At 48.3% G+C, this 17,909-nt stretch overlaps 1 protein-coding gene across 1 annotated transcript in view; it reads right to left on the bottom strand.

Annotated features, from left to right (window-relative positions):
* HMCN1 (hemicentin 1) overlaps positions 1 to 17,909 on the bottom strand; it is a 350,746-nt gene that overhangs the window by 155,481 nt on the left and 177,356 nt on the right. Inside the window, exons 20-30 of the mRNA XM_040985773.1 lie at positions 17,096 to 17,208; positions 15,352 to 15,511; positions 14,591 to 14,759; positions 12,087 to 12,214; positions 10,078 to 10,350; positions 9,140 to 9,235; positions 7,006 to 7,200; positions 5,569 to 5,699; positions 5,327 to 5,474; positions 4,951 to 5,077; positions 371 to 525 (exon numbers count right to left, since the gene is read on the bottom strand). Coding sequence (XP_040841707.1) covers positions 371 to 525; positions 4,951 to 5,077; positions 5,327 to 5,474; positions 5,569 to 5,699; positions 7,006 to 7,200; positions 9,140 to 9,235; positions 10,078 to 10,350; positions 12,087 to 12,214; positions 14,591 to 14,759; positions 15,352 to 15,511; positions 17,096 to 17,208 — 1,695 coding nt within the window. The remainder of the gene's footprint in view (positions 1 to 370; positions 526 to 4,950; positions 5,078 to 5,326; positions 5,475 to 5,568; positions 5,700 to 7,005; positions 7,201 to 9,139; positions 9,236 to 10,077; positions 10,351 to 12,086; positions 12,215 to 14,590; positions 14,760 to 15,351; positions 15,512 to 17,095; positions 17,209 to 17,909) is intronic.

The raw sequence follows: 17,909 nt of genomic DNA, 5'->3' as shown, positions 1-17,909 counted from the left end.
AAACAGGACCATGGGGTCAGGAGAAGGGTCCAGAGCGCAATAAATGGGGCAGTTCAACTATCCACACACCCTCCACTCCATTCTGCTTCACTCTGCTTCAAGTAGCTCAAAAAAAAAAAGGCCAAAGATTTTTGATCTGTCAAGTAAGAACATACAGAAATCACTGAGCACATGAAAAAAAATCCAAACTGAAATCCCACTGACAGCGGGTAGGGTGCACCAGGCAGACACGTTAGCCGGGCATCTGCTCCTCCCGGGGCAGCATTCCCGACAAGCAGGCTGAGTCACAGAGGCAGTCACCCTCGAGGAGACCCGGCTTGGCAAGCCACCACGAGGGGCAAGGTGGCAGAAAGCCCAGCGCATCACTTACGGTGGACGGACAGCTTCATCTCCTTGACCTGCTTGCCGGCCGCATTGGACACAGCGCACTGGTAGCGCCCCTTGTCACTTCTCCGCGCATTCCTCACATGTAAGATTTGTCCTCTGTCGACAAGTTCAATATTAGGATCATCCAAAAACAAAGGCCTAGGAAAAATAAAATTATCCCGTAAGCTTTTACATGTTTCCCAGGTGTATCCATCACAACAACAACAGAAAATCCTTCAGCAACATGACCTTAAAAACACGCACCAACTGCCTGACTTGGTCTGGAGTTCAGAGTGGACGTGAGGTCTTCAAGCTCTCGGGTGACACTCACTGGCCACTCACATTCAGAAACACTGAGAATCCAGATGTGTCCATTGTGAGTGTGACGTGTGTCCTCCCCCCTCCTCCTCCCAGTCCTGAGAGTAAGCTTGCTGGAAAACCACACTGAGGTAGGTCTGGGTCTAGGGACGTGGACCCCGTGTCCTCCACGTGGCGTGTGGGTCTAGGGACGTGGACCCCGTGTCCTCCCGCAGTGTGTGGGTCTAGGGACGTGGACCCCGTGTCCTCCACACGGCGTGTGGGTCTAGAGACGTGGACCCCGTGTCCTCCACGTGGCATGTGGGTCTAGAGATGTGGACCCCGTGTCCTCCACGTGGCGTGTGGGTCTAGGGATGTGGACCCCGTGTCCTCCCGCAGTGTGTGGGTCTAGGGACGTGGACCCCGTGTCCTCCACACGGCGTGTGGGTCTAGGGATGTGGACCCCGTGTCCTCCACGCAGCACGTAGGTCCTGAGTCCCACACCTAGGGGTGGGGATGCTGCTCCTGGCTCCAGCTGAGACACGGAGGGACACTAACTGGACTGCCTGCCTGAGGCCATGGCCCCTGGCATCTCTCTGCCCCAGCCCTGGCCACTGCAGACACAAAGTTAGTCACCAGATGGGAGCGTGCACTCTCTCCCTCTTTTTCAAATAACTAAGAAAAAGAAAAGTAAAAAGAACAGATCCTTAATAAGAAAATATATTTAAATAAAACTTTGCAATGGTAAAAAAAAGGGAATCAGCTGGGCCCGGCACGGTGGCGCAAGTGGTTAAGTCCTCGCCTTGCACGCCCCGGATCCCATTTGGGCGCCGGTTCTATCCCAGCAGCCCCGCTTCCCTTCCAGCTCCCTGCCTGTGGCCTGGGAAAGCAGTTGAGGACGGCCCCGAGCTTTGGGGTCCTGCACCCGCATGGGAGACCCGGAAGAGGCTCCTGGCTTCGGATCGGTATAGCATCGGCCGTTGCGCTCACTTGGGGAGTGAATCATCGGACGGAAGATCTTCCTCTCTGTCTCTCCTCTCTGTATATCCGCCTTTCCAATACAAAAATAATAAAAATAAATCTTTTTTTAAAAAAAAGGGAATCAGCTGATTTTAAAAGTACAATTAATGCTCCTGTATTCAGAATAAAACTATGAAACCACTTTAACAGAAGTTTGATAATCATCACTTTGAGATGAAGTTTCCCTGTTTCAAGCTGAATTTGTCTAATACTACTTGTTTCATTTATTTTTACTTACTTATTTTTTAAAGGCAGAATTAATGACAAAGAGAAAGAGGGAGAGAGGGAGGGAAGGGGGGTCTCTTCTTGCTGTCACACTAACATCAGCACCTGGGGTTAGGGGGCGAGCCTTTGATGATGCCTTAGAGACCCTGATGTGGGGAAGAGTGTTCCGAGGGTGTTGGGTGTTTCTGATAGTTCTGCGATGTTGTCTGCTTCTTTGCACGAGGGTTGAGACATCTTTCTAAGGTTGACTGGCTGACCAGTTCCACCTTAGAGTACATGCACAGGCCCAGGAACATGCTGCAAAGCTGGCCAAGAGAGCATCTAATCCTCCGACAGGAACTCAACATCTCTGCTGGCCTAGAAGAGCAGACTGTCATGTCCCCCATGCACATCCAGGCATGCTGTCCACTGCACTGGCCATCAGCCTCAACACATGCACTCTAAAGCTATACCACGCATATAGTGACTTTCCATGCGGGCAGTGGTGAGTACAGCCATCTACTTGGGAAGTCTCCCAAGAAACCTCACCTTGGGGGGATGTCAGACTTGACTCTTGTGTGCACCAGCCAGTGCAGGGTCATGTTCAGCCCGTCACGTGCACCAGCCAACGCACATACTGGTGGATGAAGCTGCCTGGTCAGTTATGCCTCCAGCCCCATCTCTCATGTGAACTGTGAGGTGCTGACACCAGCCCAACCCAGCCTGCCAAAGGCCTCGTCTTCATTTACACCAGCAGTTGCTATGGCCTAGTTGGGATGACCTCCAGTAACCCTCGGCAGCCTTGCACCCGGCACGGGTTTCCATGTGTGCCAGCATTAGCTGAGGCCCACCCTAGTCTGTCCTGCATCTTGTCTGGCTCTTGTGCACATCCATGGGTGCTGCAGTCTTACTCAGCCAACCCACTCCCAGACAGCCCACATGTAAGCCAACGCGTGCTGCTGCCATGATCAGTCTGGCCTACGCCAGCCCTGGCTCTCATGCTCACCTATGGGAGCTGCAGCCCAGCAGGGGAGAGCACACAATTTCTCCAGCAGGCTTCCTCTCAGCCCCAAATCTTGCACCTGCCAGGGTGCACCGTGGTCCAGCCTGACAAGACTCACACCCAGTCCTGGCAGTTTCTAGAAAGTGCTGTGGCCAAACCTAGCTGGCCGGCATCCATTCTGGCTCTTGAGCATGCCAGTAAGTGAAGAAGACTAACCCAACCTGGCCCATCCCTAGTCCCAGCTCTCACACTCACCTGTGGAAGCTGTAGCCCAGCAAAGGAATCTCCTAAGTTTTGCTACCAGGCCTGCTCCAAACCCTGTGTTTTGCATATGCCAGTGGGTGCTCGACCCACTTTGAGACAATCTGCCCTCAGTCTCAGGTGCTACAGCCTAGCTCAGGCTGGGGGTGCTCTGGTTCATGCTGCATTCCAGCCCAGCCTGACCTACACCCAGACCTGGTTCTCACTTGTGCTCTGGACTGGCCCAGCCCAGCCCGACCCAGACATGGCTCACACATATGCTGAGAGTACTGTAACCCAGTTCTCAGTTTGGTCTGGCCTACCCCCAGCCCAGGCTCTCTCACTCACCTGAGAAACCTGCAGCCGAACAGGGAAGTTCCCAAAGTTCCCCTCCCAGGTTTTCTCCCATCTTGCGGGTGCAATAACCCTGCTTAGCATGGTCTTCCCTCAGTCTTGGCCTCTGCATGTATCACTGAGTGCTGCAGCCTGGCCCAGCCAGGCCTCTTCCCAACCTCAGCTCCTACAAATGTGAGGGGAGTTTCATGGTCCAGCCTTGCTCTTCTAGTTACTACACCAAGCTCTCCATGTAAACTAGCAGGTGCTACAGTCCCACATGGGCAATCCCACAAGTCCTCTATGGAATCTGGTGGGTTCTGTGACCCAGCCTGACATGGCCCATCCCTCCTCTGACACAGGCAGGCAGGTACTACAGCCTAATCTGGCCAGGCATGACTCCAGCCTCAGCTGTGGTGTGTGCCAGCAGGCAGCAGGTAGCAGGCTATGCTATTTATCCCAGTTCAGGTCTCCCACATGGGCAGGTGCCTTGGCCTGACCCAGATATGCCCTCCAGTTCCCCCTCTAAACCACTCTGTCTCAGCCCCCTCGCCTATATGCAAGTGCAGTGGCCTGGTCTGCGGAAGACCCAGAAGTCATTCTTCGCCTGTTCAAACATGCCCTCACCTGTTCCTCCTCCAACATGCCTCCAAGCTCCCTTCCCTGGGCAATCTGCAGCCACCACCTTTCTCCCCTCCCCCCACCTCTGGGGGTCGGAGCAATGTGTCCTGGCTCAGTGTTCCTCAACTTCCCCATGTATCTTTAAAAAGAAAAATATAATAGGCAACTATGCTTGCACCCTGGTATAATTAACCCAGATTTGGCAGTGACGGCACCCATAGCGGAGATGTGGATGAAGCTCCTGGCATCTGGCTTTGACCTGGCCCAGTGTTGGTACTGCTGCCATTTGGGGAGCAAGCCTAGATGGAGAATCTCTCTGTAAGTCTAAATTTCAAATAAATGATAAATTAAGATTTTAGAAAAGCACTGAAAACATGAACAGTTCTAATTCACTTAACACTGAAATGTCTATGAATACTTCTATAGTGACACATATTGAAGCATAGCTATGCCACAAGAAGCTTGCATAGAATTGTAAAGGAAGCCTTTCTATTACTAGAAAATGCCCCCTTCATATAATTGGTCATAGCTTTATTTTAATGCAGAAAATACCATGGGTATTAAAGTATGTGTCATTCTTAGAACCAAGCCTTTACATTTTTTTGTCAGTATGGTTAGCAAAAACCAAAACTGTTCTTAGAATTGTTCTTACAGTTATTGCAACTTACAGTTATCAAATTATTGAGAATAATTTTTCAGCATGCTTATTGCCTAACTATATTTAACTTGTCTATTCATGCCTTACTTACATTTTTCTTTACCTGATCGGCACAAAGTTTTACTGTAATTATTTTTATACACTCACTTGTGTGACTCCTGCCACACAGAGCTGTGAACTGTGTAGCACACACAGGAGAGGTACTCACTTGCCATCTTTGAACCAGTGAATGTCGGGAAAGGGAGTCCCTGTAACCAGACATTCGAGGGTGACATTGTGGCTGAGGATGACAGCGACATCGTCTGTGGAGCTGGCACCTGTCACGCTGGGTGGAACTGAAACAAAGACGTTTTATCATAAAAATGTACAAGGCTTTTTATCATAAAAAATCTACAAGGCTTTGGACTCCTGCAACCGATACTGGAGATCTGGAAGAACCCACTGGTCCCAGCTCTGAACAAGTCCATCTCTGGCAGGAGTCAACCAGCAGATGGAAGATCTCTTGGTCTCTCCTGGTCTCTCTGTAATTCTGCCTTTCAAATAAAATAAATACATCTTAACAATTTGAAAAAACATATCCTTACCGAGCACGTTGATGTTAAAGTCCTTCTGAGAAGTGCCTGCCACGTTCACCGCTTTGCAAGAATAGCGCCCCATGTCCTCGGCCGTGGCTGTGAGCAACTTCAGCGTCCTCCCGTTGTTCGTGGTTCGAACAGTGCTGCTCTCAGTCACCTGTAGGCAGGGCCCGGGGTTAGCATAATTTCCAATGCTAACGACAAAGCATAACTAAAACCAGAAGTCAAACGTACAGAGAAGGGCCCCTTACCAGGACGCCATCTTTATACCACATCACCATGGGGGGTGGCACTCCTTCCACCTCACAGAGCAGGCTGGTCAGCTGGTTCACCAGCACCGACAGGTTGGCCACTTGCTCTTTATCTTTAATTACAGGAGGAACTGCAGAAAACAGAGTCACAGCGGGCAGCTTAGTACAGCAAATGTGATTTCTAAGGTTTCTTTACAAACAGCCTAAGGAAACAGATGCTGAGATATCTGTTGGGTAGCAAAGCTAGTCCTATTTAGCCTACACTTATTGTACAGGTCTTGATCAACATACTTACATGCAGAAATCAATCCTCACCCTTATTATTTCAGGGTCCTAAATTCATGGCAGAATTCAGGATAAAATTAATGCAGAGCACATTTAACTTACATACCACTCAAAACACAAGTTGTAATGGGGAGGGTCCTAATTTATTTTTTAAAAAAATGACTTAGTTATTTGAAATGGCAGAGTGATAGAAAGGAATGAAAACTAAGAAAGAGCTGTCCCATCTACTGGTTCACTCCCCAGATGGTCACCAACAGCTGGAGATGACTGAGCCCAAGCCAGGAGACCCAACTCCATCCGAATCTCTCACGGGGATGACGAGGCCAGGTGCCTTCCAAGGTGCACTAGCAGGGAGATGGATGGGACTCAGGCCAGTGCTCCACTGTGGATGCTGGTGTCGCAGACGGTGACTGAACTCACTGCAGTGCAGTAGGGCCCCTGGGATCTGACTTTAAGTCACAAGAGACTCATTTCTCTGCTGATGGGAGCAATTCCTAGTGTCCATGAACGTCAGCAGTCATCAAATCTCCACATTCATAGGGCCTTTTACTTACATAAAATGGTATACGTATAAGATTTTTATTGAACAGTTATATCTAACAAGCAACTAGTAACAACTCCAACACTCATAATTCATAAAGCAAGGGAAATGAGTCACTGTGTAACTACAGTCACATACTACAGATAGAGTTAGGAGTATTGAGTAATTCCCAAGATATTATTTGGTGAAACAGATAGGGGACAGGGCAATTTGTGCCATGTCCTACTATATGCACAACTTTTACAAGTGAAAAGAGAATAAAATAAAATTCCCACTTCCCTGTACATACCTAGACACACACACACACCCCCTCAAAGCAGTAACTTCCCTGCAGTGTGAGGCATAAATAGATGTCCAGCTCAGGCTTAGGGGCATTTTATTGTCATCTGCTCCTACCACTTGAATGCTGAACAATGTGCAGTCACAGTCAAAGGGGACACACGTTTCTAAATCTAACAAGTAAACATGGTCAAAACACCAGCTCCTGTTTGACAGTACATACATTCACATTAATATGAAAAAGATGAAGCCACACTGAGAAAATGATTTCAGTAGGTAAGAGCTGAGAACCTGGCTACCCTGTCAGATGGCCCTGTCATTACCATCCTCACCATGGACCTTGAGGTTGTATCTCCTCTCTGCGGCTCCGGCTTCATTGACTGCTACACAGATGTAGTCGCCACGATCAGAGGGTGCGACAGATGCAATCACCAACAATGCACCGCCTTCCAGGATGGAAATGCCAGGCTCTCTGCCAGTCAGTGGTTGCCCATTGTGTAGCCACTTGATGGTGGGCTTGGGTGTTCCTAGATGAGAAATGAAAGCCTGATGACATTTTATCAAAAAAGTTTGACATCGCTATTAAGAATATCAAGAAGAATTAAAATCTTTGTTCTGACTATAATTTGCACCTACAGGTACTGTGTACTTTAATACACTGTATATTTTCTATATTGTGTATTTCTCCTGGCATGGAAACTTGAAGAGGCTATGGGATGCCATGCCCCTGATCCTTGACCACTCCTGAACTCTCAAGCTCCTGGTGTGAACTTTATCAGACCACCCAACACGAGGGTGGACACATCGCTTTCCTGGTGAATTCCAATTGCTAATTAGAGAAAAACAAAAAATGAAAACGTATTCATCCAACTGATGAGATGCAGAGGTAAAGACACCACAGAAACGGTACGGGATGACTGCCCAACCAGAGTGCACGCGTGATGAACAGAATACAAGTCTTCTCATATTTTTAAAAGGCCTGACACAGTAAAAATAAAGAACTCCTATCAACACATCTTCTAGAAATCTCACTCTGTTAAACCAAGGCTAGTAGCTCAATTCTTGGGGAAAAAATTAGGAAAGCAACGAGCAGAACTGCTTGCCTGAATTTATTTCTAATTGACAGAATGGATGGAAATGACATGCTAATAAATTATAATGACAAAGCTGCCGTAAACAGTTGATCCAGAAATGAATGCTGAAGTAAACAAAGCACTTGGCACTAAGAATAAACAAAATAATGTGCCAAGGAGTATTCTACGCACTCAAATATCTGCTTAACGACAATTAATATTACAAGACTTTGTTAATGATCCCACATTAAGTGATAGAAACGCTAAACAGTGAATCCAGAATGGCAGGAACGCCACAGAATGTCACTGGAGCTAAACTCAATTATCATCTCCAATGTAACCAGCACAAGCAAGATGGAACTCATAGTAAAACACAATACAAATGCAGCTAGGTACTCCTGATGAACTCAAGGATTATATACCAGGTGAAAATGAATGAGGAAGAGACTCTTCAAAGTGGAGAAGGGAAGGCAAAGAATCCACCTCGACAGTCCAAGGTCCCACGAGAATACTGGGAAAGCACCACCAGCGGGTGCACTGCACTAAGCCACACATGCACTTCACCTCCTAGAGGTGCTTCCTTCATTCACACCATGAGAAGTACACTAAAAGCCTCTAGGCTATCTTCTTTTAGTATTGGCAGAAAATGGAGTAATCATTCATGACAGTTACAGCTGACAGACAGGCCAGAGTTTGGTACAGACAGCTGTGAGCACAGCTGCACACATGGGAGCACTCAGGACGCCACTGACCGCAGCCCTTAGCGAGACTTGGAGGGACACAGCTGAGGCTCTGCCTGCCCGTCATGGCCACAGGTGAAGCACAGGGTGTCACGAACCACGGATCCAGCACCCAGAGGGAGGGTAACAGTCTCTGAGCCTGTGCACATCTGAGCGGTACAGCAGCACTCCATGGCCAGGCAACACCGCGAACAGAGGGCCTGGAATCCAAGAAAAGGAGGAGTGTGGACAGGCCTCAGCAGGACAAGTTACAACATGGTGCTGGGATGACCAGCTCCAAGTAGACATAGGAGAAGAGGTGTTTCCAGAATACAAATGTTCAGAAGGAAAGGGAGAGTAGCAACTTATACTTCTAGCTGAGGCAAATCTGGAATATTCTGAATGCCTTGGCTGTTACACTTGAGAGAAACAGCATACTGAAAAAAAAAAAATACCAAAGGGAGGGAAAACAGACTCAACAAGCTTGAGAACGAAGGCAACATCTGGATTAAATAAAATAAAAATTCCTGCGAGGGAAAAATGCTTATTCGGTGAGCTGTTTGTGAAAGAGGGATTAGCTTTTATTATACTGAAGTGCTAGAATAAGGACTGACAGTGGAATTTCACAGAGATGATGATCATTTGGGTGCAAAACAGTCCTGGGTAGTACACACCTTTTGCAGGACATGGAAATGCAATACGTTGATTGGCCACCCTTTCTTGGAACGGAGTGTTAAATGGAGGATCCAGAACTTCCACTGTGGGCGGCTCTGCCAGAAAAACACATACATAATCACAGCCTTTCCTTGGACAACTGCAAACGCTGCAGAGGCATCATCGCCCGCCTGCACCCATCAGCGACTATCTCTGACTGTTCTTTCAAGTAGGATTCCTTTTTCCAGTTGCCTGGCATTTATACCTAGAGGTGACCCAGGGACCCCAAACTTCCTGAAACAAAACTTACCTTACGCTTGCCTTGATTCGGTTCAGTTAAGGCACCCAGCTCTACTCATCCATTTTCCAGTCTTTCTCCCTTTCTCCTGACCTTTCCATCCAAGCACACTGTGCCCTGTATGTCCATATTCCTGCTCTCAATCAGGCTTCTGCTCAAGACAAACCTTCCTTTCTCTCCAGCAAGCTCTCGCTCGTTCCGTGACAGCAGCTGCCAGTCACTCTGGAGACCCCCACCTTTCCACTCCTCACATCCAACCCCCCACACGTCCCAGGGATTCTGCCCCAGGTACTTGTTGGGTCCTTTCCCTTCATTTCCTGGCTCCACCTCTGCTCTTTCCCCTGAGCTTTCCCCACAGCAGTCTGCAGCCCTTTGTCCTCACCTTTTGCAGTCAAACCTTCCTTCCCCCAAAGAGCACTCATCCGAAATTCCCCGCCACGCGAATCACTTGCTCACTTCAGTCTTCTCTGAACTCTCAAGTCACTAAGCTGGGCTCCCAGCTCGAGTAACAGGACTCATGGCCCATGTTCCCACTTAATCAGGTGCTACTTAGCACCACTTTTGGAGCGAGGACTTCCCAAAGTGACCCCAGGCTACGGTACGTTCACACTAACCCTACTTCCTGTGCCCACCACATGCATGTTCTCCATCATAAAGCACCTTGGACATGCAGCGTCGTCTCCACTTCATCACTGCCTGCTATGTTCGTGGCCAGACAGGTGTAAAGGCCAGCGTCGGACAGCGTGGCACGGTCCAAGCTCAGAGTTCCGTCAGGCCGGCTGAGGCGCCACAGCCCATCCAGCAGCACGCTCCTTCCCTCCTTCACCCAGGAGACCACGGGAGGTGGTGTCCCCTGTGCACTACAGGGTATGTTCACGCTCTGCCCAACCTGCACTTTCACATGTTTAGGGCCACGCTGTATCTTTGGAGGCACTGGAAACAGCACCGGAGAGAACACAGATTAGGCTGAAACCATCTGAATGAAGACCCTCATCGAGAAGCACCAGAGCAAGGTGGAAAAGCCCCGGATGGAGCTTTGAAACCAGGGCTTGGCCTGGTACTGGCTGTGGGTCGGAGCAGAGCCAGCCAGTACCCACATGTCCTTGAAAAGGCCCTTCCATCCTGTTCCTGGGACTCCAGGAGTGAGCCCTTTGTAAAGGTTGTAACAACAGCCTTCTAAATTTGATAGTACCATTACCTTTTTTAAGACTTTTTCTTTTTCCAAAAAGAGCAATACACAGTGAGAGACAGCTCTTCCATCCCTCGATTCACTCCCCAATGGCCACAGCAACCAGATGTGGGTCCAGCTAAAATCAGGAGCCAGGAACTTCACCTGGGAAGCCCACGTGACAGGGACCCAAGTACTTGAGCCACCTTCTGTCTTCCCAGATACATTGGCAGGAAGCTGGATCAGAAGCAGAACAACTGGGACTGGAAACCATCTTTTGATATGGATGCTAATGTCATAAGCAGTGGCTTAACCCTCTATGCCACAACACCAGACCAAATTATTATTTTACAAAAGAAAAGATTGAAGGTTAGAGAGGTAAGGCACTAAATCAATGCCCTGGAGTAATATAAACGACAGACTCCCATATGGTCTCAAATCCACGGTCAACAGGACAGCACCACAGGGACTTGAGGAGGAAATCAGGTTCAACTGTCCCAGACCCCTCTTCCGCTACCTGAATACCTTGCACCCACACTCTGCCTGGCTTTGCATAGGTGCTGTGCCAAATGGGCTGAGGGATCCATCATTTGGGCGTGCCGAATGGCAAGATACAGCAGACTAATCAGACAGTGGCAATGGAGTCAATGAACCCAGGGAGTAGGACTTTCAACATGCGGGCACCGCAGCCAGTTCATGAAAAACGCAGTTATCAGATGCTCATTTGGGGGCAAAACAATTTGAAAGTCATGCATAATTCCTCTTTCATGAACATCTTCCACAATGTTTCAACATTCTAACCCTGGTATGTAGAAATGCTTGCAGCAAGTCCTCACAGCAAACAGGTGTGGTCTCTCCTGCCAGTGGACACTGTGTACAGGCTACTGGCCGTGTGGCACCTGCTGTGGCCCCATCTCCTGCAAAGTGAGTGCCTTTGGCAGAGAGGGACATGCCATGACCTCCACCCCTCAAAAGTGAAAGAAGATGTTATTCCAGTTTAAGATAAGATGTGTCCCCTCCCCATAGCAGTTGAAGTATCATGCTGCTCTAACAGAAAGCGAGACTGCTATAAAGGATCCTCTACATTCAATTTAAAAAGATGAGAAGAAAGGAAGACTCCATTAGGCGGCCAATCTGTGCGCATACAAGGAACAATGGTGCCATCGCACAGACAGCTCATGATACAATTGTGAATGCCACTTGTCAGCTGCAGCAACCATGACTTAATTCATTTATGTAGAACTGGAAGAAAGGTGTATGCAAGAGGTGAAATAATGGAGGCAAAAGTTCTGAGCATACTGGCCAAGACGATGAAGGGGAAACCTACTGGAAACTCATTGTCACTACTGTGGACCATCCTCACATGGCCAATCATGACATTAATGAGACCAAACAGCTGAAAGGGAGGTATCTGGAAGCTATTGCAGATTAGTTCAGAACATACAAGGTCCTCGATGGAAAACCAGAAAATGAATGTGCATACCTTTCCTGGAAAACTCACCATGGACATTTAACTTCACAGACTGAGTCACACTGCCAGCAATGTTGGTGGCAACGCACAGATACATGCCGGTGTCTGACACGCGGGTCTCGGCGATCTTCATGGACCCAGAGGAGAGGAACGTGTGTCTAAAGGGAAGCACACAGGTCGCTGGAGGACAGGAGGTCATCTCCCCAGCCAGCTGGACTTCAGGCTAAGGGGCCCACTCTGGAAGCAGGTCCTGAAGCTTGTCTCCCATCTGTAATGCATTCCTACACACCTTAAAGTCAGGAATTTCTGCATTTGTTTTACGTATCTGTATGATATTCTTACACAGAATTCACTTCTTCTACCTTTAAGTCTAATCTAACAATCTGAAATGACCAAATAATTGAACATTTCTCAAGTTACAGGTACACCAAGCAAACACATTATTTCAGTACTCTCAGAATTTTTTGAGTATTTTTCCTCCACTGCTTCATAAAACAGCACATTGAGATAAAAACACGAAGAAGGTACTGATGCTCTCAAATATATTTTTAATCTATTCTTCAAATCAAGTAACAGCAATTGGAATGACCAACAGAGGAACGTTATTGAATTAAATTGCGTTCAGATCCTTTTAGGACGTACAGAAGGTAGAGAGACCTATCCAATACCAAAATTTCTTGTAAAGCTAAAGCAAGCAAAGTGAGTTATTGCCCCGGAGACACACAAACAGATAAAACGTTAAGGACAGAGGTTTCCACTGGCTTAAGAAGTCACCGTGTGCCTGCGTGTATCAAAGGAAACAGTGTCCAGAGGAACAGAAGGACTCAGACGCTGGGAGGTGGTAGGCTTTCCTAATGAGAATAAGTCAGCACAGTCACAACACTACTCCAAGGCTCATTAATACAGTCATGGTTCAGTTTAGAATCTTAATAAAGCACAGATCTGAAAAAGCACCTAAACAGTGAACTGCTTTAAAATGTAAAGTGTACAAGCAAAGGCTATGTATAAACAGACTCTAAGCCACTGTGATTAACTGAGACTTCTCAGCACACACACACATGCCAACTGATACCAAGAATGAAGACCTGCTTTCTACACACCACAGGGAAAAGACAAGTTTCTAGAAAGCCCCACAAGAAACAGACAACAGCCAACAAACAGGCCAAGTGCTCTCTGCTCACTAGAAGCCATTTCCCAGCCACCAAGTGGCAGAGATGTGTCGGTCAACGGCCCGGCCCTACTGAGTGGGAAGCAGACAGAGGACACGTGCTGCTGCTGGCAGGTCAGTCAGCACCAGGCCTCTGGAGAGCGCCCAGTCCACACAGAGCAGGAATCCACTCTCCTCAGAATCCACAGCCCCTCCCAAAGAGAGGGAGAATGAGAGTCATGAAAAGCTGTGACTGCTTACACTTAAAAAAACAAAGGCAAGAAAGAGCGAGCTAGCTAGAATGTCCACAGGCAGGGGAATGGACAAATAAAATACAGGAGTTAAAATAAACAAATTGAATCTGTGTAGCAGTGGCTAAATGCTCACACTGTAAAACACTGATATGTTACAATGGCAAAGAGACACACAGACATGCAAAAAAATTAAAACACACAAAGCAGTACGTAGCATTGCAGATGTTAGATGGCACGTAAGATGTACACTAAGTTTGTGGCAGTGCTTGCCCTGGGAGAGACAAAATAAATTCTAATTTGGAAAGTGAATGCTAGAACTCAAGCTTATCTATAACATTGTATTTTTACTCAAAGATATTCAAGAAACAGCTGTTTTCAAAGAGATCATAATGTTACCTAAAGTCATTCTTTATTTTTCTGCTAGCAGTGGTAGGAAAATTGTGCCAGTAGAAGCTTGTGTCACTAGAATCATCTATCAATGAGTCCAGCAGACAAGAGCTGAGACTGTAATTTACTCCACTAGAGACTTCCACTGAAGTCTCCACTAGACAATTAGAGCGTGAGGCTGTGGAGCGGACATCACCACGAGTGCTCACGGGTACAAAGACCGGAGGGTCAGGACACCCAGCAACAACTTAGCTGGCAGTTCTGGAAGAGGCTCGAAGTGCCAGACACGAATCTGAACTCACACCTACACTGCAGGAGAGGCCCAGTTCTCCACTCGGGGCACACTTCCTGCAGCCTGCCTGCCCTGGATGCACTGTCCCAGTGGGTCGGGGTTCATCTACAAGACTGCTCTATCTAGTGAAGCCCAGAGCACAACAGTTGACCCTCTGCGGGGTCATGGCGTCCAGGGGAGAAGAGTTCTGGGCACACCACACATGGGCCCAGGAACCTACCTGCAGACCACTCCAGTGCAGTGTAAACTGGGAGATTACAGCCAAGCAGAGTCTCGCATTGCTGACGGACAACTCTGAAGGTCTATGTTCCCTCCCAAGGCACAGATGTACATGAGTTACCTCAAACTTCCAAGCTTTGTTTTTCTGCCTGAGACATCAGGAAATCTGAGCAGGCATGGCCACCTGAGCCAGGAAGCATGTTTCTGTGGTTTCAGGGCAGCTCAGGCCTCCTACCTTGGAGAAAAGGGTGAGATGAGCTGGGTCTCCTTGGCCCAAGTGATGACGGGTGGGGGGAGACTCTTCACTTCACATGGGAGAGTCGCCTCCTCCCCTGCCAGGACAGAGACGTCCACGGGCTGCTCAGGCGACGGTCCTCGCTGCTCTCCAAACACTCGGGGTCTTACTAAAAGAAACACACACTTTGCAAGGGAAGGCACACATTGAAAACACAGCACAGTTCAACCTGCATTCAAATATGGACGCCCATGGTCCTCATTAATTTTTTAACAGTTGCTGTTTATTCCCAAGTTCCTGGACCTGTCTGCAATTTTCCATTAATATGTTCATTATGAGAGCAAAATGGAGAAGAGTGAGCAGGGTTCCTTTTCAGCAAAGCCTTTGAGAACGCAGTCAGGCGCCCTGCTGACGTGCCCGCCTGGAGCCGGCCTCCTGTGCCAGTCACCCCTCCGGGCACAGCAACACCCGAGACGTAGCTGAGGTTCAGCTGTGCCGGGAATTTTAAATAACAGTGTTACTGAGGAGGGTTGGGTGTAATAGGCCTACTTCTTGGGAAAACATCATACAATTTTCCAAAGGACTATACAATTACTTCCCTTAAAGACAGACCTGTGGAAGTGATTTGGATCCGCAGTGAAGATGTATTTTTATACAAAATACAAACTTGGAGGGGAACAACTCCCTTTCGGGGTACAGCCATCAGTGCTGGCTTTGGAAGAGAGCCCTGACAAAGGGAAACGCTGCCCTCCTGCCCTCACCGTAGACAGTGAGCTGCACCTTCCTCCTGGCGTGGCCAGCTGCGTTGGTGGCCGTGCACACGTATTCCCCGCTCTCCTCGGCCCCGGGTGACAGCACGGACAGACCCCCTTCAGCCTCTGCCGAGAACCTCGCACTGTCGCCGGCAACAGGCTCTCCCTTCTGTGAAACACAACAAGGAACCAAGAGTTGTTTTCTAAAGATAATAAAGGGGAAACTTCATATCTGGAAGAGGAAGAGAAAATGAAAACCATTGACAAGGGAGAAAATGCCTACTTTTTTTTTTTAGATGTTAAATTGAAGAAAGTTTCTTGTAAGAAAAATAGACAAATTAAAGTACTAAAAGTTCTATTTTCTCCACACCAAACCATGTGCTCTTCCTTCCAGAGCTGCTTGGAGACAGGGAGAGGAGGAACAGGACGGCTGGTACAGGGCATGGGGGAGCGAGGGGACGCTCTAGAGCACTCCACGTGGGTCGACCTTGGCTTGCAATGAGAGCCAGATCCTCCATCCACTGCTTTGTTCCCCAGATCCAGGATCTCCTGGGCTGTGGCAGGAACCCAGCTGGCTCAGCCATCGCCTCCACCTCCTGGGCCTGCACTGGCAGGACACCAGAGCCAGAGCCGGAGTTGGGAATTCAACCCAAACGCTCTGAGGAGGCACGTGGGCGCCCTGCTCTAGCTCCCACACAGTCTTCTGCCACCCAGGGAGCAGCACAGGCCACATGTCACAACTGAGTGTCAGAACCCAGTGAGAGGGCAGGAACTTCTTGCATATCACAGAACCTGTTAGTGGGGTGCTGGAACCAGAGCCCAGCAGTCAGGCCTTGAAGAAGCCCAGATTCTTAACCTCTCCGTCTGGCAACTGTGCAACAGCCAGCCCAGAAAGACGCCCTTTATGCAATTTCCTGAAGCCGTGCTAAACTTTGATTCAGTGTCATATTCTGTGAGTGCAGAAACTGCACTCTTGTCTAAAACACGAAAATGGCAGACTTTGTTTTCATGCAGCTGTCAACACCAACTGACTCATATTTCTCAAAGCCTGTTAGTTGTAGAGCAAATGATGCAAATGATGCATTTCACTATTGTATCACCATTTTATACTTCATATTTGATAGATTCAAATAACACTTCAGCAAGTATAACACCTTTGTGGCTTTTCTCACTTCTAAAACACAGGCAGAAGGTACCAAATAAAAGGCTGGACAGAGGGAAACGAATTTGCATATGTTAGATAGTCGTGACTGCCCCACAGTCGTGTGGTACAAAAAGGGAAACCCAGCTGCCATATCAGGTGGGAGGGACCTTGGCAGGTGTTTGGTACAATCACCCACCAGTGAACACTTCTGCAGCACAGCCTGTGCTTCTAGAACTGTTCTGGGTGCAGGACATGTTCTAAGACTCTCTTCCACTTCTTGTCCTGGCCTCACACCCTCCCAATCTTAGCACGGCTCTAGAGGACAGGGCCTCACTCCATGCCAGGGGATTTCCTGCACTCAAGTCTTCATCTGAAGTCCCAGGAGGCTCCCCAGCTGTACACAGGTGGCCAGCACTGGCAGGGTGAGCCTTCTCAGAGGGACTCATGGAGAGGCCCTGGCTGGGAAGAGCTCATCTCTTCAGCTGGAAGCAGCCACTCCAGCCACGCCTGTTAGGGAGCCCACCCGCCTCGGGTGAGTCTCTGGAGACTGCTTTCCTATCGCGCACCGCTTTGTGTTCAGTGGGGAACAGGACCGGATGCAGTCTTTACCTTGGACCAGGTGATGGTGGGCTGGGGAATGCCACTCGCTTTGCACGGCAGAGTCACGGGGACACCTTCGATGGTGCTGAGTGTCTGCTGCCCATGCTGAATAGTCGGCAGGACTGCAAGGGAATGCAAAGCTGAGCAAGCACTCTACTTTTTACAATTTCAGTATCAACTTAACACTTACCCAAACAAGAAATGAGTCAGCATTTCCTGTAGCAAGGTAATCCTTGTAAAGGGATGTATTAATCAAAGGAAATGAGTCATGATCCACACAAATTTAATAAAAACCAAAAATCAAAGAGCAAGTGATATCTTTCCTAACAGAAATAAAAGAGAATTAAAAGAAAATTCATTTTCTTCCTAGAAATGTAAGCTAGAACTACACCTTGAGAGTCGCACACTGAATAGAACAACAACTTTTTAAGATTTATTTCATTTATTTGAAAGGCAGAGTTTGAGAGACAGAAGAGAGAAGAAGGGATCAGAAAGAGGAGGAAGAGGTAGAAGGGGAAGAGAGGGAGGGAGACAGAGGGAGAGAGAGAAAAAAAGAGAGAGAGACAGACAGACAAAGTTCTTCCATCCTCAGGTTCAATTACCAAATAACTGCATAACCACACCATAGCCTTGAGCCAGGAGCTTCATCTGAGTCTCCCACACGGGTGGGAGAGGCTCAGGCAGTTGGGCCATCCTCCACTGTTTTCCCAGGCACAGTACCAGGGAGCTAGATCCACAGTGGAGAAGCCAGACTTGAACTGAAACACAGCTGGGACGCTTCGAGCAGGGCGGAGGCTTTGCCTGCTATACCACAACACTGGCC

Source organism: Ochotona curzoniae, unplaced genomic scaffold (assembly GCF_017591425.1).
Source record: "Ochotona curzoniae isolate NIBS_2020 unplaced genomic scaffold, NIBS_Ocur_1.0 contig_430, whole genome shotgun sequence".
In the NCBI taxonomy this organism is placed as follows: Eukaryota; Metazoa; Chordata; class Mammalia; order Lagomorpha; family Ochotonidae; genus Ochotona; species Ochotona curzoniae.
The sequence above is the reverse complement of the archived record's forward strand: the minus strand, read 5'-3'. Positions and strand labels throughout refer to the sequence as shown.